At 40.5% G+C, this 25497-nt stretch overlaps 1 protein-coding gene across 10 annotated transcripts in view; it reads right to left on the reverse strand.

Moving 5' to 3' along the window:
- RAPGEF4 (Rap guanine nucleotide exchange factor 4) overlaps positions 1-25497 on the reverse strand; it is a 328733-nt gene that overhangs the window by 211896 nt on the left and 91340 nt on the right. For 4 of the 10 annotated variants that reach the window (XM_066280146.1, XM_066280139.1, XM_066280143.1 and 1 more), the window contains exon 1: positions 17888-18463. The exons of the other annotated variants lie outside the window; for them this stretch is intronic. Coding sequence is in view for 1 of the 4 variants with exons in the window: in XM_066280139.1 (XP_066136236.1) it covers positions 17888-17899 (12 nt within the window). In the remaining 3 variants the exon portion in view is untranslated. Of the gene's footprint in view, positions 1-17887; positions 18464-25497 lie in introns of those variants that run through there. 10 annotated transcript variants of the gene reach the window in all.

Consider the following 25497-nt stretch of genomic DNA (forward strand, 5'->3'; position numbering starts at 1 on the left):
TTGACTAGGGGACTTCAGCAGAGCGAGTGACCCCTTGCTCAAGCTAGCGACCTTAGGTTCAAGCCAGCAACCTTGGGCTTCAAGCCAGCAACCTTTGGGCTTGAGCCAGCAACCATGGGGTTATGTCTATGGTCCCACGCTCAAGCCACTGACTCTGCACTCAAGCAGGCGACCTCGGGATTTGAACCTGGGTCTTCTGTGTCCCAGTCCTATGCTCTATGCATTTCTCCACTGCCTAGTCAGGAAAAATATGTTTGATATTGAATAGACTAAAAAAAAAAGCCTTTAGGTTTCCATTTGTGAAATAAAATCTGGAGAGCAAGTACCAAATGCCAAATGTCTATAAAGAACTCCTTAGAGGAAATACTTCTTTTGTGCCAGCCCCAAATCCCAGGGATACACTGTCGCTGAATTTTTTAATTGTGTTTTTAAGATGCTGGATAATTTTCTGACCATTAAAGACAATCATAGCCAAGCCTAACAATAAAAGTAATTGGGTCTCATGCTTGCGAGCACACAGCTGACTCACTGTGAGGTGCAGGAGGGGAAGCAGGCAAACGAGAAGAGGTGAGAAGCCCAGGAGGCGCTCGCTCACCGTGAAGAGCAGAGCCGCCTTCACAGCAGAAAAGCCCATGACGGAAGTGTGTTCTCACTGCCTGAGCACCTCACTCCCCAGGGCCTATCCTCCTGCGTGGCACCTACAACCACCATCAACAGGCACTACAGGTCTAACCCTGGCCTCTGCCCAAGGTCTCATAGGCGTGGCTTAGAAGGTTGAGATGAGGTTTCCGAGAGAGAACAGGGTGAGACCACAGCCATTCTGCACTTGGGAGACTGAGCCCACGCCAAGTCTCCCAGGAGCTGGGCTCAGGGCACAGAGTTACCCAGTGGGGCATACTGACTAACCATAAAATACAGCCTGACTTAGGGGATGTGCAAGGAAGAGCTTTTGCCTTACATATTACCTATATGTATATCAATTGCATTCAACCTCAGGGACTAAGTTTCTACATGTAAAGCAAATAACATAAATGCTACGCTGACCCTGCTTTAAGAGGATTTACAAATTTAAAGACAAAAATACTAGCACTTGTCAGAGATAAACTGGCCAACCTCCTTTTGTCAGAATAAGACCTAGTTCTACAAACATTTCATGTGTAGGCCCTGGCTGGTGGTGCAGTGGATAGAGTGCTGTCCTGTAGCGAGGAGGTTGCCAGTTTGATCCTGGTGTCACTGGCTCAATTCTGAGGGCACTGGCTTGATCCTGAGGGCACCAGCTCGACCCCCACATGTTGCCGATTCAAGCCCAGTCAGTGAACACATGAGAAGCAATTAATGGCACAACTAAGAGGAACAATGAGTTGATGCTTCTCTCTATTCTCTCCCTTGTTTCCCTTCTCTCAAAAATAAAATAAAATAAAATAAAAATAAACATTTCATGTGTTTTGAGATTGAGTTGACGTCACAGAGAAGGCCTTCACAGACTGGCCTTTACAGGTAAGAGATGCTAGTGTAGAAGTCTTAGGTAAGCTAATTTTCTGAGCATCAGTGTTCTCATCTATAAAATGGGGATTCAGCTCCACAATCTCAGTCAAGCACATAAAATGCCTACAATGAATTATATGAATATTCACAGTAAGTGGGATAAAGACTATAAATATCTCACATCCCTAAGAATAGAGTCTGTGTTTTTACTTAGCTCAACCAGGTAAGCTCTCATTCTTTTCCTTTACTCTTCTTATCTAATTATTTTTTAACATTCTTTATTTACTGGCAATGCCTCTCATATCTGTTACCTTTCTCCAGTCTACATTTTCCCTATGCAAAGCCTCATCATGGCATATCTAGACTACTATAATAGCTTCCCAGGTAATGTACCACCTCCAACCTCTCCCTCAAACTACCCTTCCTTCTACAGCCAGATCATTCTCACTAATAATCACTGTGATTATTAACTACAGCTCCAAAGACTCACCAGTGTCAGCAGGACCAAGTCAATTCCTTGACTTAGATTCCTACCCACTTTCTCATGCTCTAAATCCTCTGCTTCACCCAAACTTGACTCCCTTTAATTCTACCACCTCCGCATCCTCTCTCCTCTAATTCCCTGCCCTCTGTAGCAGACTGTTTTCTAAACTGGCCACAGCACTATCTCCCATCCCACATGATCTTCCTACGATGTGACTTTAATTTGTTAAAGGTTGAGCCTATGTTCCCTCCTCTTAGATCTGGGTATACTCATTACGAGACCAAAGTGGCAATGGATGATTTACAAGGTAGGTCATACAATTGAAGGAGCTTCTGTCTGGTGCTCTTGGGACACTAGCTCTTGTTACCAAGCCTCTAGGCTGGGAGGAAGCCAAGAAGCCACATGGAAAGGCCACATGCAGGTGTTCTGGTCACTAGCTCCAGCTGGCCCCAACTGTCAGCCAGCTTGAACTGCCAGCCATGACAGTCGTGCGTCTTCCGTTGATTCCAGCCCCTAGCTAGCCTCTGAGCAACCCCCAAATGATCTCAAGGAGAGAAGAGACATGTTGTCTTTCCCCTATCCCCACCCCCACCCTGTCATGCTTTATCCAATTTACTGATTTGTGAGCAAAGTAAAGGAGTTGGTTGTTTTAAGTGTCTAATTTTAGAATAGTTTGTTATGTATTAATAGCTAGACTAGACCCAAATACCCTCCACTTCTTTTAGGTCTTTCTCAAACCCCAGCTGCCTTAAAAAGCCCAGTGTAGACCTGACCTTTTTCAGGACATTTTGCTTACCTAAAAGTGGTTTCCTTTTCTCTCTCCCTTGCTTGAAGCTTGACTAGCACTTGAGAGAAAAAAACCATGCCTGTATCTTCTTGGTAACCTTTTTTTTTTTCATATCTTAGAATATCTTACACATAACAGATAGTCAACATATACTTGCTACTTTTCTAGCCTCCGGAGTAAGGTACACACAGTAGGTACTAAATAAATGACATACACAATGACAGATGTTTAACAGAAAAGAAAGTATGATAGAAAAAGAAGAACAATAAAAGTAATTTTTTAATAGATGATTAGGTACTTGTAGGAAAATTAAACTTTCCAAGTCTCTAAAATATCTTTAGGGTAAATAAAGTAGATGCTTTTTTAATTAACAGTTTATGTTCAGGTGTGTGTGTGTGTGTGTGTGTGTGTGTGTGTGTGTGTGTGTTTAGCCAGCATGTGGATATGGATGCCTGCTTTGGGAATTGTTCCCCATTATTAACTGAATCCTAAATGGGCATTCTGGGAAGTGGTAACAACTATCCACATCCTATGGTCTTGTAATTACTCAAGTGTAATTAGAACATGGAAGGCTTAGGAGTAGGCAGAGTGCTTCCTGCCAAACACCATCTCTATTAGGACTTCTTGAAATGGGGATCATGAACCCTACAGGGTTGGCATTGTGTGAGCTTCATGAAATTAATGCCCAAAACTATATGCAAAATTTTGTGTATATGTGCATTTTTTCTAAGGAAAAGATCTATGACTTTATTGGATTCTCAAAATAGTTCTGGAAACACAGTTAATCCAGGGTTTTGCCTTATCACATGTGCTTTTAACCCCCATTCAGAGATTCTGCTGAAGGGGCAGCTCAGGGCCAGCAATGGGGACTTACTGAGCTGGTCTGGCTCTGCCACTGTCTCTCATGGTGGCTTTGGGAAAATCCTTCTAAGCTTTCTGGATGTGCTCCTGGACCCCTCAACTGTAAAAGCAGAGGATGAGCTAGAGCTGCCAGGACATCTCAAGACAGCTTTCCTGAGAAGGGTCCTGAAGAGGAAGGAGAAGGCCACCTCACTTGGTGTTTTTCCATTGGATTTTCTGTTCTAAAAGAGAACTATAATATTAATACTGCTTAAAATCTGTATCTCAGTATTTACAACTATTTCTATAACAGATACTGAGTGCTACAGGATGACAGTGGATTTTCCACTCAGTCCTTTTCTGAGTACTCAACCCCAAAACTGCACTTATTTTTAGGAGGTAAAGGAAAAAGTAAAAATATCTAAAACTAAGAGAATGGCACAGAAGACCAAAGAAGTAATTTATAATTAAGTGGGTGGAATACGGGTTGTGAAGGCAATCAAATAGACACATAGTACTCCACTGAAAACCAGGTTGATTTGGCTGATATGTTTAGTCAGGTAGCTGTCCAGGGTTCCTTTGCCTCCAGAATTGCATGCTCATTTAAGAGAACAGCTTCCCTCTCTAGAAGAAAACTTTCTTTAAAGACCTGTGAGTAGCTATATTCCAGTTCAGAACCTCTGAACCAGTTCTCACAGGAACAGACTCATAAACAAACAAAAGCAAACAGAGGTACTTAATGTAAAATAAGACATACAGTGAATAATTTGAACTCAAGTATAATCTGACCATAATTCTCCTCATGCGCAAAGGTTTTAATGAAGGAAGTAAGATTTTATGAAAGTTTTGTATTAGAGTAGAGACACAAGCCTGACCAGGCAGTGGCCCAGTGGATAGAGAAGAGACACAAGACAAAACATTTCTAAAGAGAAAACAGGTTTTCAGTACTTAAGAGAATAAAAACTAGGATACTTGTCATTTCATCATTCCTTGGCCCATTAATTTTACCATTAATGTTAGTTTTTTTTAACATGTATTAATACTCAGCCTTTCCTATATATATGACTTACCTCTTGAATTAGACAGTCACCTCCTTGGGCCTAAAGCCCATATGTTATGTTTTTGGATGTCATTTAAATGACAATGTGCTCCAACTAAATATATAATAGATATTCTATGAATGAATAAATGTAAGTTTCTCCTTAAAGCCTAATATAGGCCCTGGCCAGTTGGCTCAGTGGTAGAGCATCAGCCTGGCATGCAGGAGTCCCGGGTTCAATTCCTGGCCAGGGCACACAGGAGAAGTGCCCATCTGCTTCTCCACCCCTCCCCCTCTCCTTCCTCTCTGTCTCTCTTTTCCCCTCCCGCAGCCAAGGCTCCACTGGAGCAAAAGTTGGCCCAGGCGCTGAGGATAGCTCTATGGCCTCTGTCTCAGGTGCTAGAATGGCTCTGGTTGCAACAGAGCAATGCCCCAGATGGGCAGAGCATCGCCCCCTGGTGGGCATGCTGGGTGGATCCTTGTCGGGCACATACAGGAGTCTGTCTGACTGCCTCCCCGTTTCCAACTTCAGAAAAATACAAAAAAAAAAAAAAAAGCCTAATATAGTGGTGAAACCAATAATCTGGCTTTATAAGAAGGCTAACTAATTTCTTCTAACTCATCATAATTAACATCCATAATGTATTTCTTTCATTAAAAGTAAAAGTATAGGCCCTGACTGAATGGCTCAGTGGATAAAGCATCATCCCTGTGCACTGAGGTCATGGATTTGATCCTGGGTCAGGGCACATATGAGAAACAATCAATGAGTGTACAACTAAATGGAACTAAGTGGAACAACGAGTTGATGTTTCTATCTGTCTGTCTGTCTCTCTCAAATCAAAGGGAATTTTTTTTTAAGTAAAAGTATAAATGGAGAGCTTCCCTTTGTTGCTGAGAGTTCAGGGGTGGGGACATGAAGATCTATACAAGGGCTGTTCTCTGCTTGATGTATGGAGACCAGAGGAAGGGTTAATAGATGATCTGATTTATTACCCACCTTTGGGAATCATGGCTAAATTAATTTGTGCTTCTTAAACAAATAAATAAGTGCCCTAAAGAACAACACATGGTGCAAGTAAATGGGGTGGCTTTCTCCAATATGCGTTTCATGCAATTGTTCCTCCCGACCTCCGCCATGACTGTGTGTTCAAGGCATTGTGTACGTGCTATACCATCCTGGACTTCACATTAATTTGCACATGTGTGAGCAAAATGCCTGGAGTAGCAAAGTGTTGAGGTGCACGATACCTTCAAATTGTATTAAAAAGGTATATACAAAGTTTCTGAAATAAACTCCAGACCAAGGGAGATCTTACAATAAAACAAAAATTTATGTGGTAAAGAGAGCTAGACATGAAACTCATCACCAGCATCCTTAGAAAGCTCTTGTGTTTATGTGAGATAGTCCCTTTATATCACACATGAGATTTCCTCAAACAAAGCTGCCTCTACATTCTCTTTTCCTTTTGGTCATAGATCAGAAATCCAAGAGCTGACTCATAATATTATCTTATTTCATTTTCTCTAAGTCAGTCACTTTGGAATGAAAACAAACTGCAGGGGAGGGGAAACAAAGGTGGGAAACGGTAGGTTATCTTTCACCCCGGTTTCCTTCTGTATTTAGAGGCTGGATCATTTCACCATCTCGATCTGAGAGGCCATTACCGTGCCTTTGATCTCGGTAAGAAGTGTACTGAGGTTGAAATGGGGAAGAAAGACATTTTTTAGGGGGATGTTCTTTCACAACATGATTCATACAGAGAAAAACATTTATCTTACCTCTCAGAAAACCAGAAGAAAGACACCCCAACAGGCCACTTCATATAAGAAATGATATGTAATAACATGAGGGGCTAAAATAAGAACAACAGCTTTCTTGCATAAAAGGAGATTCTTAAGTATCTTGATTTTCACCTCAGGTGTCACAAGAAGCATGACTAACACATAGGCACTTCCTGTTTGGTGAATTTAACTCAACCTTATAGATTCCAATTTCTTCTTAAGTGTTGGTGAGAGTGGAGCACTACCCCATATTTAGGCTAGTGCTCTCCAAGTGAATATAACAACTTTTCTCGCATCCATTCCATTAAAGGAAGTTGAAATTGGGGGCTTTTTGTTGTTGTTTGTTTGGTTGGTTGGTTGGTTGGCTGGTTTATGCTGACACTGCTTTATCACAGAACAGAAAGAGAGAGAAACAGCATGCACAAATATCATGAGGTTTCAAGTCAGACAAGACTAGTTGCCAGCCTACTTCCTTCACTTTATTAGCCATCCACCCATGGGCAAATTCCTTAATCTCTCCACCTCTCAGTGTTTTTACTTATAAAATAGGACAGTAATCTCTACTGGCCATGGTTGTTAGGAAAATTGAATGAGACAATATATCTATAGTGCTTATTTACCAAATGACAAGCCTACAGTAAGTGTTAGGCATATAGCTAACTTTGTGTTTATTATTATTACCTCATAGAGGTAATGGCTGGGATTAAACAAAATAATACATATAAGTACTTAACATGGTTCTTGACATATAATGAATGCTAATGTCATATTCTATAAGAGCACAATTTAATACACAATGTGAGCCATCTTCCCTACATTCCCCAGGGAGATTTCTTGCATGATGATTTCCCTATCACATGTTTCTACAATATGTGCCATAGATGGATCTATCTCAGGCATACATCATGAATCCTTCACTCAGAATTAACTCTAAAAATGCTCCCACTTGCCAGAAATCACAAGAAACAAAAATATGTGTCAAAACATTCAGATCTGCAAGGAGAATGCAAGTAAACATCACCATCTTGATGTGACAGCTTTGGATGTTGAAAGCACTAAATGACTAGCACCAAAGACGCTGCCACATAGCCATGAGCTATTTCCAGTCCTTCTTGCATTTCCTGGCTTTACCTGGATGGGATATGCACAGAATGCACATTTGTCATCCATGCCATTCAAATAATTATGGCCTGACTGATGTCCTGTGTCACATCCTCAAGTTTCTTTACATGACTCACCACCCAGCTGGAAAGCAGGAAGTGCTCCATTTGGGGGAGGAAGTCAAAAGGACGCCACACCTCAGGACAATACCCTTCTTACCCAAGCAGTGTTATTATTCTCATCTACCTGGCAACACCCAAACAGAAAATGTTTAATCACCCCATCAGAAAGGAAGATCAGGGCTATGCGTTTATACTAACATCTCGTATCTGAGGCATCATGGGAAAAAGAGCTACAACCAGGAGCCTGTTACCCCCACCCCGTACCCAGTAAACCAAACCTCTAACCTCAAAGCAGAGCGACCTAAGTCTCCTTCAGTTTACGCTGACATATCTCTTGAAAGTGACATTCACTGACATAGAACTAAAAGTAGGTAGGCAGAAAAGGGTGTGTTTTGCACACATTTATGCAGACATACACGTCCATACATGAGAAGTTTTGGCACCCAAAGGATGCTACTGTGCAAAATCTTTGTTGCCAAGATTGTCTGCTATTTATCAATTTGCATTTTTTTCCAAAATAAGCCTGAATCTACACCAAGAGGTGACAGCTTTTATTGCATGAAGAGTATACTCCATAACAATGGGTCAGGAGCCACCTCCCCTACCACTCGTATTCAGAAAGTCTAAAGTGGCCAGAAATATCGCCCTAATTTAAGGCCAGGGAGGGTTTAGGAAAGTGGTGCTCAGTCTCATCCTCTCCAGCCCTAAACCCACATTCCAATCTGAAAGTGAAAACGGTGGAGGAATGAGAAACTGGCTCCGTCTCCACTGACCCCGCTCTTCCACTGCCGCTGAGAACCTGACTTCTGGATCGGACAGGAATAATGAAGAGATTTAATTACATAATCATATGGGTTTCTTTTTTTTTAAGCAATTTATAATTGTATATTTATTTATATATCAATAAGAATAAGAGATTAATTTACTATGAATATTTGAGAATGTATGCCAATGACTTACTAGACAAGTTTAAGTTAATATCAAGTTATATATACATATAAAATTATCACTTAATGACACTGTTTCCCTCAGTGTTTACCTATGTGCTAGACACTCAGACACTGTTTAACTGTGCAAGCTCTATTTTATCTCATTTTATTGGTGAGAGAATGAGGTCCAGACCTCTGGCCCCACATCACACAGCCAGGAAGTATTAAAATCTCTTTTAGGCTCAAGCCTGTCTGACAACCAGGCCACATGTTTTCCACCGGAGAAACTGCCCCCTCTGCTTATTAATGAACTTGCAAATTATGAAATATGTTTGAAGCTTGACGAACAATCTAGAAGTAACATTTTATAAAGATTTAAATCATTTCAGCAATACACCAGTAATCCAAAGGCCTCTTTGCGCAAATCTCCTAATCAATCAGAACACAATTACAAGCTGCAAATAAATCATCAAGCCACCAAAATGGATCTGACATTAATCTCCCAAATCACACTGGTTGATGGCACCACTGTGAGTGTGCAGACTCACTTCTTCAGGGTCTATTTATTCTTACCTTAAACACCGTGCTAAAAAGGGTGGCTACATTTATAACAGAGAAGAAGCACCAGAGGAGGGCAGAAACGAGGGGTTTGTAGAGACAGGAATATTGACTTCAATGATAAGTCAGAGCCAGCGATTTGGAGTGACTGGAAAACAGAGGAACTAGAGATTCTGTGCCATATTGGTGCTATTTCGTGTGAAGGCAAAAACTCCCACACAGCTCAGATGCCTCTGAACACACCAGCAAACTGAAGCCCAGAATAAAATCAGAAACCTATAAGCATGACATAGTCATTATATTAGCAAAAAACAAAAGGAATATTTTACCTGAAAAAAAAAAAAGAATGACAATTTAAAAAATTTCTTTCAAAAGAAATTTTTGATGTTTTATAAAGAATAGTATTTCCCTTCATTGAAAACCAATTTTTTTTTGAAGAGCTTTGCATTTCTCATAGAGGTTAAAAGCTTTTTGTTAGGTTTTCTGTTTTTACAAATAAACATCTATTTACAAGGGGGATGTTGTATACTCAAAGAAGGTTCCAGCTTCACTGGAAGAGGATCTCACTAACTCTATTTCACTGTGTACTGGCCCCTTTCACCACCACGTTAGCATGTCTCCAAATCAGGTTTTTAATTTAGAGTAGTTCCCTTCCCCTGCTTCCATCTCGACACCCAGTCTTGGACACCCCTTTCGGGCTCCTCCTGAGGTTTTCAAAGCTGCCTCTGCTATCTTTCACACATGGTTATATCCTGTTTTTCTAGAACCTCTGAAAGGTTTGAGCACCTGGGAATGATCAGATCCAGGCACAGAAGTGGAATTACTTCATCTCTGCAGCCAGGGTTTTGTAGCTTCAACCTTGCAAGGCAGTCTCACTAAAAGTCTCTGATCCATAAAGAGAATGAGGGACCAAATACTGAACAGTTAACCACTGATCTAGCCAAGAAAAACAACATGTGATATAATTTTAAAATGCATTCTTCCCTTTAGTTTCCCTCCAATAGATAAGGATGAATTATTGCTGAGAACTGTATTTTGTAGCAAACAGATAAAGACACTGACTAATTTGGGACTAGCCTCCTGAAGTACCATTTCCCCAGTAGCAGAAGGAATTTCTAGGAGAAGCGGTAGACAATAAAATGCCTCTTGTGTGTGTGTGTGTGATGTGTGTTTGTGTGTGTGTGTGTGTGTGTGTGTGTGTGACACAGACAGAGAGAGGAACAGATAGGAACAGACAGACAGGAAGGGAGAGAGATGAGAAGCATCAATTCTTCGTTGCAGCTCCTTAGTTGTTCAGTGATTGCTTTCTCATATGCAGCTTGACCAGGGGCTACAGCAGAGCGAGTGACCCCTTACTCAAGCCAGCAACATTGGACTTAAGCCAGTGACCTTGGGCTTCAAGCCAGTGACCTTTGGGCTTAAGCTAGCAAACATGGGATCATGTCCATGATTCCACACTCAAGCCAGCAACCCCATACTCAAAGCTGGTGAGCTCACACTTAAGCCGGATGAGCCCACACTTAAACTGGCAACTTCAGGGTTTCAAACCTGGGTCCTCTGCGTCTCAGTCCGACGTTCTATCCACTGTGCCACCACCTGGTCAGGCAATAAAACGCCTTTTAAAAAGTTTTGCTTTATCTTCTGTTTCATTAATATATCTTACTTAAATATTTCCCAGAATCAGTTTAAACATAATCTTTCTGTAAGTCTACTACGTTTTCTGGTCATGGGTAGCATAATATCTGGTCAGAGGGTTACTTTATTTCCTTTTTATAATTGTAAAAATTATTTTAAATAAATTTTTGCTTTAGAGTAATATATTCTTAGAGATTTTAACTGGGGCATAGTTTAAGGAAAAGACATTTGAATAAAAAAGTTAATGAAAGTCTTGAGGGAAAAAAAAACTATAAGGCAAGTCAGAAAATATTTCTCCCATCCTAAGTGCCTGAGCACAAAATATATCTCAAAAAATAAACTTGAGGAAAAAAAAACATTTTAATACATATGGCAAAACGGTCATGATTTTTAATTTACAAAATGCTCCTTATCATCTTATAAACTGTAGCTACAACCTAATAAGTGACTAGACTAAGGATAGGAAGATTCAGGCTTTCACAGACAAAACAAAACAAAACCAAAAAACCACCCAAAAAATTAGCAAGAAATATTTTAAAAGATGCTTAATTTCACTCATGGTTGGGAAAACAAAATAACAATAAGATGCCTTTTCTTCCTGGCAAAGTTTTCAAAATTTGAAATTACCCACCATGAGAGGCATGTCGAAACAACCTCACCTGTGCTCGCGTCCGCGGTACATACACTAAAACAACTCCACTCGTGTGCTGTCGGGGGAGGGGGGTAAATTGGTGCAGACTTTCCTGAGTGTACTTAGAAAATATTCATCAAATTTTTAACTTCACATAATGTCCTCAGGAAAGAACTTCCTCTGTAAAAGTACATCAAGATATATATGTATTTGTATAAGAATATCCATTGTAGCACTGTTGATAAGAAGAAAAATCAACACTTGTTCCTCAGTAGAGGAAGAGGTTAAATAATTTATAGTAATCCAGGCGATGGAAAACACCGTCACATAATGCAGTTAATCTTAATGGACTGAGACAGGTCTCTAAGGCAAACCAAATGAAAAAAAGCAAGATACAGACGATATAAAGAACGCCATTCCATTTGTGAGAGTATACATTAAATGTTTTAATATATGCAATTATATAGTTATTGCTCATTACAAACCACCCCAAAACTTAGTGACTTAAAACAATGACTGTGTGTTATTTCTCACAATTCTTCAGGCTTCTTTGTTAGTTCTGTTGGGAGCACCTGGGCGTACCCAGGCGGCTGCAGTCAGCGCGCAGGTGGGATGGGGTGAAACGGATTTACTTCTCTGGGGATTTAGCTGATATGGTTAATGACTGGACTGGACTGCATGCATGACTATACTCAGGGCTGGCTTCATGGACCTGAGACCTTGCCCTGTGTACTCGGTTCCATGTTCTGCTGTCACTATCTTAAAATTCTCAATTATTTTATCTTTGAACTTGTGTTTTCTAAGTAAAGTCCATATGGACATCAAGTGTGTGTGAGCAGAGAAGATAGCACCACAGGCACATCCACTGCTCTCTGACACCCCATTTACATATCGTGTTCACCTGCCTTGTGAGGACAGAATTCTGGTGGACTCATGATGCATGGGAGTCCAGCGGGACTCAAAGCAAGTACGAGGGAAGCATGTTATATCTTCCAATGAGTAAATCCAGGTGCGGGCAGCCCCAGGGGCTCCACATTCCAAGAGAATGTGACCAGAACTTGTTCTGAATACACAAAGAAAGCCATGGCAGTGACAAAGGAACTCTATCATATCCTTTCTTACTCATGTTACTTCCCCGGATTAGCCAGCCACTTACACTAAAATAATGACATAAAGGGGGAACAGCTAGAAAAGCTAGGGCAACCCAGAGTCCTTTTCCTTTCGGTCCCTCCTTACTCAGCTGGAAGCTGAAGCAGACAGTGTAGGTAGAAGGTGCATCAGGACTGAAACATACGGTTCAGTTAGTGCTGTGCACGGTGTCAACCGTCTATAAGAATACACTACATATACATGAATGGAGCTAGAAAACAACAATTATGTCATTTTGGTGATTCCACATACGAGTTAATACTCTTTTTAATTTGCATTTTAAATTGGCATTATACCATAGAAAGATAAACATCAAATTTATGCTAATAATTTAATTATTTTATTTTTCCACTTAGAACAACATTAAATAGCAAATAAGAAATATGAGTTGCCCTGGCCAGCTGGCCTGATGGGTAGAGGACCCAGGTTCAATTCCCGGTCAGAGAACACCGGAGAAGCGACCAGCTGCTTCTCCACCCAACTCCCTCCTTCCCTTTCCACAGCTATGGCTCAAATGAGCAAGTTGGCTGGCCCCAGGCGCTGAGGATGGCTTCATGGCCTTGCCTCAGGTGCTGAAATAGCTCAGTTGCCAAGCAATGGAGCAGCGGCCCAGATGGGCAGAACATCAGCTCCAGACGGGGGTTGCCAGGTGGATCCCAGTCAGGGCGCATGTGGGAGTCTATCTCTCTGCCTCCTGCCTCTCACTTGATTTAAAAAAAAAAAAAAAAAAAGACTTGAGCTAGAGAATGCAGAAGAAAGGAAAAAGCTCTATATTTCAGTACTGTTAATACTTTTTATCTCCAGGAGTAGGTGAACAAGGTACCTTACATTTTTATTTTTCACCAGGCCCCACAAATTATGTAGTCAGTCTTGTCTGCACTGTTTGAATTTGAATATATCTGTTCTACTTTTGTATGTTAGACGAGATCGGGCGCGTTCAGGGTGGTATGGCCGTAGACGCTTTACTTTTGTATGTTAGAAAATGGATTTCTTTTTACCACACCCCTTGCATTATTTTATTTCACATTTATGAGCTCTATGCTATCTCTTACCTTAAATCATCAAAAATCTGTATAAAAAAATAACAAAAATAATAATAAGATCCAGGAAACTAACAGCTAAAAAATTACAGATACCCAAATGAAAAAAAACACTTTTAACAAACAAAGGCAATATTTCCTATTATTATTCCAGCTCTTTTTCTTTTGTGAGCAAACACTCTTCTCCTTTATAGCACTAGAACCATACTGAGCACAATGAAATTAAATAAGAATAATATGTCAGATTAAAAAACCCAAACCCAATTTTATGACCTCAATTCATAACAGCTGCACAGTAAACATAAATATTTATACTCACAAGGGCCATGGATACAAGGCCATCTGCACCACAGGGGATGCCTGCCTTGGTTAGTACCTATATCCATCAGCTCGGGAAATGTTGATGGTATCTAGAGGTTATTTACAGGGATAACTTCTTGGAAAATTAATGCTGAAGGAATTTCCCATGTTTTATTAACTAGGATGGTGTCTACATGAGATCTCATAGCTACAGTGACTAACCATCTCTAGTCAAGCTAAAGGAGGTATTATTTTTATATGTGCGTCTTTTAATATTACTGATAATATATAAATACTTTGAATTTTCAACAAACTTATTAGTACTTAATAACAAAACATTAAAATCGATTATACTACAAAGATATGACATGCCCAGTTAGAATTTTATCTTTGAACCACAGTCATATTTGGCAATAATATTTCTCAGATTTAAAACATCAGAATATGCTAAGAGGAGATTCAAGTTGTTGATATTTAATGAAACAGTAAAGCAAAAGGATAAAGTGAACTGAACCCTGGTAGATCTGCTGGGCCAATGTGTGGGAAGACTGTGATTCTTTTGAAAATTTTAAAATTTTCTTCTTTTTCTCAAAAGTTTGCAAAGATATATAACCAGGTATATGCAGAAGCAGCAAGTGCAAAGGGTCACAGAGGATTACCAAATCCCACTTCCAGAAGATAGGCGTGCTCAGGTCTGGCTGCCCAGCAGCCCCATCGGAGGAGTTTTAAGAAGCTACTAATTGGTAGAGCGTCGGCCTGGTGTGCAGAAGTCCCGGGTTCGATTCCCAGCTAGGGCACACAGGAGAAGCGCCCATCTGCTTCTCCACCCCTCTCCCTCTCCTTCCTCTCTGTCTCTCTCTTCCCCTCCCACAGCGAGGCTCCATTGGAGCAAAGATGGCCCGGGCGCTGGGGATGGCTCCTTGGCCTCTGCCCCAGGCGCTAGAGTGGCTCTGGTCGCAACAGAGCGACGCCCCGGAGGGGCAGAGCATCGCCCCCTGGTGGGCAGAGCGTCGCCCCCTGGTGGGCGTGCTAGGTGGATCCTGGTCGGGCGCATGCGGGAGTCTGTCTGTCTATCCTGGTTTCCAGCTTCAGAAAAATACAAAAAAAAAAAAAAAAAAAAGAAGCTACTAATGAGATATATCCCCCTCAAAATATTGCTAAGACTGATGTAAAAAAGTTTATTGCTTAGGTTTTCTTCTAAGAGTTTTATAGTTTCAGTTGTTACTTTTAATACTTTAAGCCATCTTGAGTTTATTCTTGTATATCTTATATTTTTTTGCATGTATCTATCCAGTTCTCCCAACACCATTTATTGAAGAGACTGTCTGTACCCCATTGTATATTTTTGCCTCCTCTGTCATAGATTAATTGACCATATAGGTGTGGGCTTCTTTCTGGGCTCTCTATTCTTTTCCATGGATCTATGTGTCTGTTTCTATGCCAGTTTCATACTGTTTTGAGTACTATATAGCCTTGTAGTATAGTTTGATATCAGTAGTATGATTCCTCCAACTTTCTTCTTCTTTCTCAAGATTGCTGTGGCTATTCAGGGTCTTTTGTAGCTCCATGTAAATTTAGGGATGATCATTTCATAAGGTATATAAATGTCTAATCGCTGTCTTGTACACCTGAATTAGTATAATATTGCATGTCAACTGTAATTGAAAAATAAAGAAAAAAAAGAAGAAGCCACTGATGCCCAGGCACTATTCTGGTTTTATTGGTCTATTGAGGGCCTACAGACATGAATTTTTAAATAGCTTCCCAGGTAATCCTAATGTAGAACTAGTTTTTAGAACTATAACTAAAAATGATAAAAGATATCAAAAAGTTCATCTTGCCTTTCAAATAATAGATTTTGATACAATATGACCTGTTGCCTGATACATTTCTTTTCCATTCACATAATTTCTGGGTCTGCCTTCTTGAATTTGCAAACCAAAAGGTGGGAGGCACTACATTTTTCAATACATTAGGGATCAATGTTAGCTTGGACCACTGTTGGCAGAAAGGGGAAATTAAAATAAAAGCCTCTTTATTTCACCAGTAGATGCCTAGGAAACTGACAAGCTTTCCAAAGAGTCATTCTGCAAAGTCGGGGTGAACCAAGAATAGATCAGAATTTCAAGCCCGACCACTGACCACATCAATAACTTTTAGTAGGTCTGTCTTGTATTTATTGGTTTGGGCCAGACAGTTCAAAACGTTGGGGTCAGAGAGATCAATCACAGCAAGACTGCAGGAATTTGGAACAGCCAACTTTGTGACAGGATTTCCTGCTGCTCCATCCTCGGTGTCAGACACCCTGCCCCAGTGACTGTGCCCTAACCTCTCCTCGCAGCCTGGAGACCTCGCAGGAATGGAATTTGGCCTGATGAGAGCAGGAAAGTCCCATGACCAGAGAGCTGCCTACACATAAAGAGCTTAACAATATCCCCAGTCCACACCACGAGTTCCTTCTGAGAGTCTCAAGTTCTTACAGTTTTCCCAACTAGAACTGCCTTTGCCTGGGGGACCATTAAACCTTAGAGTGGATTTCTTGGGTTGAGGACTGAACAACAAACAAAACACAAAGCCGGGCATTCGAAAATAAAACACATGACACCCTCAGAGGGCCGGCGGAGGGCCCCTGACCAAAGCCACCGGGGGCCCCGGGAGAAGGCAGAATGCAGAGAGAGAAAGCCATGCCTCTTCTGTGTGGTCAGCCCCTTGGGATGAGGCTGCCTCCAACGCTATAATTTGGTTAACTGGCCCTGATCCTTTAGGGAAGCTGAAAAACAGCCTTGTTGGCCACACAAGAATTCAAAACCAGATCTCTTTGCCTTCAGATGAAACGATGCCCTCCCTGGTGGAAATGAATCTCTCCCTGTACGCCCCCATGTGTCCTTCAGCACTCCGGTCTTGCATGGAATGCTTTTCAGTTCATCCTAGATCAGGTGATTCGTTCTGATGCTTGCCTGAACCAGAAAGACAGACATGGTACATTTTGTATCTCCGCGTGGTGGGAACCAAGTGTGTTTGTTGAATACAACAGAAGCTTCTTAGAGACAAAATTTTTAAAGTAGCATCAATTAACATTGAGTCAAGCAGCTCTTTGGCAGGCAGGCAGGCAGGCAGCCCAGGACGTTGGCTGAGAGAGGAGAGGGCTACTGCAAGATAAAAGCAGGCAGGGGTAGGGGTGACGTGTCAACAGTGTGCTGGCAAGTGCACAGCCACGGGAGGAATTTCAGAACCCCTGTTAACAAAAATTCTAGAACACCTGAGTATCTACTGCATACTCCTAAAACGACCACCCCAAGGAATGCCAGCTCAGGAGGAATGACTGCTGCTTACAGCACCCCGCCAACAGGCCTAGCCAGCAGCATCTGGGCGTTCCTGGCACCTGCCAACTGAGCCTTGATCTGTTCAGACCCCCTGATCGTCTTCTGAGAAATAGTGAGATCAGAGCTGCAGAGCTGGTAGGACTTCAAGTCATCAATAATGTAACAATTCCCATAAACACTAAGGACTTCATACAGTCTGAAACCTGCAGGCAAGATACCTACTGGGCGCCCAGGGGGTGAAATACCATCACTCTCAATCTGTTTCCTTGCCCAAACTTCATTTATAATGTACACCATTCAAATATGTCACCAGATAAATACAATACATTTATTCTTAATGTGATAAATGTAGCTCTGCCTAGTTATGAACAACTATCTTTGTTTATCTTCTAGAAACACATTTAAGATCATCAAGCTAAACAAACATATCCTTCACAACCAGGAAAAGATGAGCTGCCACTCTGCCCCTAGACACACACACCACTAATAAAAATAAAATCTGATTATGTCAGTGCTGTGGTACACATTTGGATTTGGTGGAACAAAATTATAGAAGCCAGAGATACATTAGGGGTATAACACCTCAGACCAAAATGCAAACCATGACGTGTAGTGTTTCCCCACTAAATAATAATAATAATAATAATAATAATAATAATAATAATAAATTCATGCTGACCTTGTAGGGCATACGTCCTTCTTTTTCTGTCTCTCAAAAGTTCTCAGACATCCAGTGAATATCTGCCCTTTATTTGGACAGCAAAACGCATCTTCAGGGCTGCTAATTCCCAGTCTGCATCTACTTCTGCTGCCAGGATCTCAGACCAGAGAGGAAACGTGCTGGTGACTCTCCAGGAAAGCCCAGGCAGTCAAAGGCAACAGGAAAGGACTTCATATATTTATACATATATATATTCTCTTCAATTTTAGTTCCCTCCTAATATCTTCACTCCCTTCCTTTCTGCATTGAATCACTTTTTCATTCCATGGAAAAGCTTGAGGACAGAGGAGTGAGACCCTGGTGCAGACGTCGGATCCAACTGATCGAAGCAGGCTTCCTCTTGGTTGAAAAGAATCACAACTGTGAGGAGAGAGGCAAGAGAAGCAGCCAACAGGATGTGTGTGGCTGGAGTTCCTGGCATCAAGTCTTGGCTTTCATGTTTATTTTTGGATGTATTTTTCTTAGCCTTTTGATGCAAATTTCTGGCCTGGGAAGTAACCCTACAATACAAGATCCGAAGTTGCCAAAAGTAAGCACAGGCTTCTGGGTTCAGAGAGTGCAGGCCCCTTGGCTTTTAGGCTCCAGCGAACCCTCCCAGAAGGGGTGGTCCTTGTGCACTAACAGGCAGGCAGGGACTGCCTGTCTGATAGCGGGTTCTGCAGTCCTACCTCAGTACGAGGACCACTAAACATGCATGCATCTGTAATGCCAGTCCCTCTGAAAAGCCTACCAGTAATGTAAAAGGGACACAACCTGAAATTGTGCGCATGTCAAATAAGTTAATAAAACCCACCCAAAGTACTTCTGAAGTTTTTACATTCTGAGATATTATAAGTATTTGGCTTTAATTTTTCTTGACAGCCCAAGACAGCTAGGAACATCAAGCCTATTCAAGCAGGAGCAGATGCCTCTGAAAGATATATTATTCCAGTATGGTTTTAAAAGCACATCGGCAAAGACTAAGCTGCTGTCATCTAAATAATTCCTATTCCCATAGTGGCTTGGAAGATTATCAATGGAAAAGGGATTTTTCTCCCTATATAGTCCAAAAGAGGCAGTAAATAGAAATAATGAAAAAGCTTTTCAGCCCCACGACTGCCAACACATCTGGTAGAATTGAGACCAAAAAGCACTCTGAATATTAATAGAGATAGATGTAAAAATATTTCTTCAAGAATATTCATTAATCTTAGAAATATCCCTGCTTACAAACTGTGCTCTTTTCCTAAGACAGAAACATGAATTTATTTCTTATTTTTCCTATTCAGCTTTATATCTCATAAAGCATGAAACAGATTTTCAGTTGGTTAAAAAATATTTACTGGCCCTGGCCGGTTGGCTCAGTGGTAGAGCGTCGGCCTGGCGTGCAGGAGTCCTGGGTTCGATTCCCAGCCAGGGCACACAGGAGAGGGCCCATCTGCTTCTCCACCCCTCCCCCTCTCCTTCCTCTCTGTCTCTCTCTTCCCCTCCCGCAGCCAAGGCTCCACTGGAGCAATGTTTACCCGGGCGCTGAGGATGGCCCTGTGGCCTCTGCCTCAGGCGCTAGAATGGCTCTGATTGCGGCAGAACGACGCCCCATGATGGGCAGAGCATCGCCCCCTGGTGGGCACGCCGGGTGGATCCCGGTCCGGCGCATGCGGGAGTCTGTCTGACTGCCTCCCCGTTTCCAGCTTCGGAAAAATACAAAAAAAAAAAAAAAATTTACTGAGGCCATAGACATATTTGGGGAATAAACTTACTTTATCAAGCATGACTTCTGTTACAGAGAGCAGGCTGGTGGCTGCCAGAGCAGAAAGTGGGGCGGACAAAATGGGTGAAGTAGTCAATAGGTATATACTTCCAGGTATAAAATAAGTCATGAGATATAATGTATAGCACAGTGACAATAGTTGCTAATACTACATTGTATATTTGAAAGCTGCTAAGAGAGAAAATCTTAAAAGTTCTCACGACAAGAAAAAAGATTGTGCCTATGTGTGGTGGGCACAATATGTGCGATGGATATTAACTAGACTCGCTGTGGTGATCATGTCTCAATATAGACAAGCCTTAAATCTTTATGTTCACAACTGAAACTAATATAATGTTATAGTTAATTACAGATAAAAATAAAAAATAATAAAAAAGTTATTACCTCTGAGCAATGGTTCATCTGAGCCCTGATTAAAATAAAATCACAATAGTGTGCTAAAAAGTTTCTGGGTAACAATTATGGCTTTCACTGTGACATTGGTCAGACTACAAATTTAAATTTTTTATTTTATTTTTGAAGACTGTAGTTTTTTGCTGTCTTTAAATTTTCAAGTAATTTATTCCTGAACATATATAATTATTTTGAACATGCTCAAACAGAACTCATAATAAGAGAAAGTTTCTGTTCAAAATTACGTTCGTGCAATTGAAACACAAGTAAGAAGGTGGTAAAGCACTAGTTCAAGGTCCTCTCAGGAGCAATTTTTATGGAATTCTTCAAGCGTGCCACTCTAATCTACTTTACTAAACGCACTGGACTCATCTCCTCATTCAATGTCATGTACTTGGAATAGCCCACGTAAAGATGTCAAAGCATGCCGCAAAACTGAAAGCATCTTTATACAGACACAAGATGAGACAGAAAGTCTGGAAGAAAACCAAAATATCCCTTGTTTGTTGTTCTAACCATTGGAAACCTTCTTATACTGTGTACTGACTAAAAATTCATGAAATTAGACAGTAAATCAGTTCATTTTTATTCCAAGAGCCACGAATCATCATAAATACCCAAAATCTTAAATGAAATATTAAAAATTAGCTTAATTCCCTAGACTACACTTAACTACTTTGCTATTTAACCCCCTTACTGAGGGTATACAATGTCAATAGTGTCAAAGAGTTTAAATTATAAGAGTCTCAAGAACAAAAATGGATATTCCAAAATTTAATTTTTTTAAATTAATTTTCTCTTGAATGAAATCCAGAAACATATATTATCCTTCCTTCTTCCTTTTTTTAGATGTTATTGAGAAACAGTATGTTTTATGCCCTGATTAATATATTTTATTAAGTATCAAAAAGGAGTGAAAAGAAAGAAACATTATTGACCAAATTTCAATAAATTTCCTATATTCATTTAAGCTAAAAAGAATATGACCTACCTAACTTTAAGATAGAAAAATCTGGTGAAGGGATTAAGCAAAAAATAAAAACAGCTCATAGACACAGACAACAGCATGGTGATTACCAGAGGGGAAGGGGTGGGGGAGGGTAGAAGAATCCAGGGGGAGAGTGTATACAATATACGGATGATGTGTTATAGAACTGGACACCTGAAACTTACATAATTCTATTAACCGGTGTCACCCCAATAAATACAATTTAAAAGGGAAATAAATAAATGAAAATGCAAAAAAAATGAAAATAAAGAATGAAACAACCTAGCACCCTCAAATTTGTCTGCGAATAGTAATTGCAACATGAAAAGGGAGGAAAAAAAGAAAGTAGTTTTCACTAGATAAGTTACAGGGTATAAAAAAAAGCATCAAGTTGCTATTTCAGTTTATTTTGAGGAGTATTTATTTTATTTGATGTAGTTGCAGACACTATTGAACAATTAATTCTTCTGATCACATTCATAATGATAATTAAAAAAAAATACTCTGGATATTACCTGTTTGACTTATAACATAATAATAGACAATATAAACCACAAGGTATTTGGGATGAACTGAATAGGATTCAAAATCTCATGTGGAGTTCCCGAGTGTATCTACCTGTGGAGAGCCGAGGAAACTGGCCTTTGGTCAGGAAAGGAAGCAGGATTCCATGGCTTTGTGTTGCCATTAAAGACCAAGTGTAAGATTTAAAATAGACTATTTACTTAGCCTATTAAAAAGCTATTTTTAGACTATGCTACCTGTTAGTCATTAGGGACCATAATTTTCAGGGTTGAAAGAAGTAACCCAGAATCCTGGTCTTGCGTTTTATCCTTCAGCCCCTTTAAGAGAAATTAAGGATATAGATAAGGATACAAAGCTAAATACAAGGTTGCTTGCTGTACAATGGACCCATCATGGCATTCCCCTAAAGTAACTAAATAATGTGAATATGCAAATTTAGACCCTAGATTCAGGTTAATTTTCGCTGTTCAGAACCGATAGCCAGCCTGACCAGGCAGTGACACAGTGGATGGAGCATTGGACTGGGACACAGAGGACCCAGGTTCAAAACCCCGAGGTCGCCAGCTTGAGCGCCGGCTCATCCGGCTTGAGCTCCAGCTCACCAGCTTGAGCCCGAGGTCACTGGCTTGAGCAAGGGGTCACTTGCTCTGCTGTAGTTCCCCCCCTCCCGTGAAGGCACATATGCAATCAATGAACAATTAAGGAGCTGCAATGAAGAATTGATGCTTCTCATCTCTCTCCCTTTCTGTCTGTCTGTCGCTCTCTCTGATTCTCTCTCTGTCTCTGTCAAAAAAAAAAAAAAAAAGAAAGAAAAGAAAAGAAAGAAAAGAACCGATGGCCTAACTCTTCTGAGCTTCTCCCCTTGCTCCCTTGCTAATGAGAGAGGCATTACCCAGCTTACCTTTCCACTACCTTCTTTCTGTCAAAACTCATGGTTCAGTGAGGCGTCTACCCGAATTCTGAAGCTATGTAACCCCTCGGTTCATTATTTTTCCCTTTTAGCTTCTGGCTGACAGATCTAACTTAGATTTCAGCTGATAGTATGAGCTTGGGTTTTAATTTTACTAACAGATATTTGTTAACCAGAGTAATGAATAGCTGAATTATAAACTCTATTATCTAACATAATCAAGAAATAGGTGTTCTGGTAATTAAATATCTTGTTAGCATATTAGTGCTATACATGCTATCAACGAATTGGTCATATTCAAAGAGAAAATTTATTTAATTATAACGATATATTGTACTCTGAAGTAATATTAGGGACTTGCTGGTTTTCTGTCTTTTCCATGTAGATAGTAAGCTCCCACCCTGGGAGCAGGAAGTCTGTCAACCTTGCTCACTGCTATATCTCTATCTGACACACAAGAAATACTCAGTAACTATTTGCTGAGTAAATGAACAGTAAGTACAATAAACATAATTCAATCTTTTCTATTTATAAGGTATTTTAGAATTTTACAAATTCTTAGGATCATCATGAACAGTATATGCATGAGTGTGCCCATTAATAATGTTCTGATTAACACAGATTGCTAGACAATCGAGTTTCTGGCATTTTCATTTTAGCCATTTAAAAAACTGACCACCTAATGTGAACTCTGAGCTTAGGTGCATGAAGAGGCAAATAAAATGAGATATCTGACTAATCTCTTACTCATTATGAGATTCATGTCCCCTACCAGTAAAAGAACAGTTCATATTAAAACCTCTATTCATCACTTCCTGCTCACTTAAATCACTGGCATGGGAGATTGGAAATCATACTCTGAGGTTACAGATAAGGGCTTGGACCTACGGAGCTACAAAATCATGTGGCAAGGTTTGGTATACCAAGGACCACCCTCAACACAAATACCCTCATTCAATAATTTTTTCTATGAAAAAAGCCCTAAAATGTACTCAGATATAATATGACCAAGGGATCAAATTTAGCACAAATAGTGAGGCAACCAGACATTATGAGTTTCCTAATGTACTAGGCATCTCCTTTGATGTTTTCTTACCAAAATCTCCTGGCTTGATTTAATCAAATCTGTAGCCTTAACTGCCATTTACAGAAAAACCTGGGGTAGGGGTACAAAAAAGATACCAGGGGAAAACAATCAGGCAAATCTTGAATTTGGGAGAAATTGACTTGGCCATTTTAACTAGTCAATGCTATGAGGAGAAAGATGGAGAGACAGAGCAAGACAAAGAGAAAGAGAAATATAATAATCAAATGTAATATATACTTACTTATTTGAGCCTGATTTTGGGGGTGGGCAGAACAGCTATAAAAGATGTTTATGGAGGCCCTGGCCGGTTGGCTCAGCAGTAGAGCGTCGGCCTGGCATGCGGGGGACTCGGGTTCGATTCCCGGCCAGGGCACATAGGAGAGGCACCCATTTGCTTCTCCACCCCACACCCTCCTTCCTCTCTGTCTCTCTCTTCCCCTCCTGCAGCCAAGGCTCCATTGGAGCAAAGATGGCCCGGGCGCTGGGGATGGCTCCTTGGCCTCTGCCCCAGGCGCTGGAGTGGCTCTGGTTGTGGCAGAGCGACGCCCCAGAGGGGCAGAGCATCGCCCCCTGGTGGGCAGAGCTTCGCCCCTGGTGGGCGTGCCGGGTGGATCCCAGTCGGGCGCATGCGGGAGTCTGTCTGACTGTCTCTCCCCGTTTCCAGCTTCAGAAAAATAAAAAGGAAAAAAAAAAAGATGTTTATGGAACGCTTGAAAAAATTTGAACTCTAGACTGGGTATTAGATGATATTAGGATATTGTTAGTTTTATAGGTGAAATAATGATATTATAAGTATATAGTAAAATATTCTAATTTTTCAGATATATATGTTGAATGTTTAGGATGAAATGTCATGATGTCTGTAATTTACATTATAGTGGTTTGCCCCCCAAAAAAAATATGAAACAAATATGGCTGTATGTTAACATTTGCTGAACTAAGTGTAGGTATACAGGTATTTACTGTATTATTCTTTTTGATTTTCTGTTAGGTTTGAAATTATTTTAATATTTATATATATATTATATATTTTTTTTTATTTTTTTTAATGAGAGAAAGAGAGAGACTGGGACAGACAGACAGGAAGGGAGAGAAATGAGAAGCATCAACTCATAGTTGTGACATCTTAGTTATTCATTGATTACTTTCTCATATGTGTCTTGATCAGGGATCTACAGCAGAGCGAGTAACCCCTTGCTCAAGCCAGCGGCCTTCTGCTCAAGCCAGTGACCTTGGGCTTTAAGCCAGCGACCTTTGGGCTCAAATCAGCAACCTCAGGGTTTCAAATCTGGGTCCTCTGCATCCCAGGTCAACACTCTATCCACTGCGCCACCACTTGGTCAGGCATACAATGTTTTAAATGTTCACAGGAAGCAACTTCTCAAGAACTTCCTTCAGAGCACTGAGGGATCCTAATTAAAATGCTTTTAATTTTTCTCCAAATTATTATCATCAACTTGAATCAGTCATCACAGACAAAAAGCAGTTATAATGACACACATCACAGGTAGGAATCATTTTTGTTCTTAACACAGTTTTCTGAATTTCCTTTTTAGAATAGACTTTTTCAGTTTACCTTTTAAAATGAAAGCTCAAATAAAATGGCTTATTTGCCTCAAGCTTGGTCCCTTTTAATTGACAGAAAACCTCTCTACACACACCTCATGCAAACCTACTTCAGCTTTGCTTTCCTAAAACTAGCTTTTGTCTCTGAACTTTACAGAGCAGTTGGAGCTCTTTAATACTTTCTAAGAGAAACATTTCAAACAAGTAACCCCGCAATTTATTCACTACTGCCAAGAATAAAAGTAACAGATTTCACCACCAAGGCCCTCCAAGGCTTTGCAGAATTTTTAAGGCAAAGCATCACTCATTCACCGGCAGGTTTGCTTCCTTAATGCATCCTTCATTTGTT

Source organism: Saccopteryx bilineata, chromosome 5, assembly GCF_036850765.1.
Source record: "Saccopteryx bilineata isolate mSacBil1 chromosome 5, mSacBil1_pri_phased_curated, whole genome shotgun sequence".
Classification (NCBI taxonomy): domain Eukaryota; kingdom Metazoa; phylum Chordata; class Mammalia; order Chiroptera; family Emballonuridae; genus Saccopteryx; species Saccopteryx bilineata.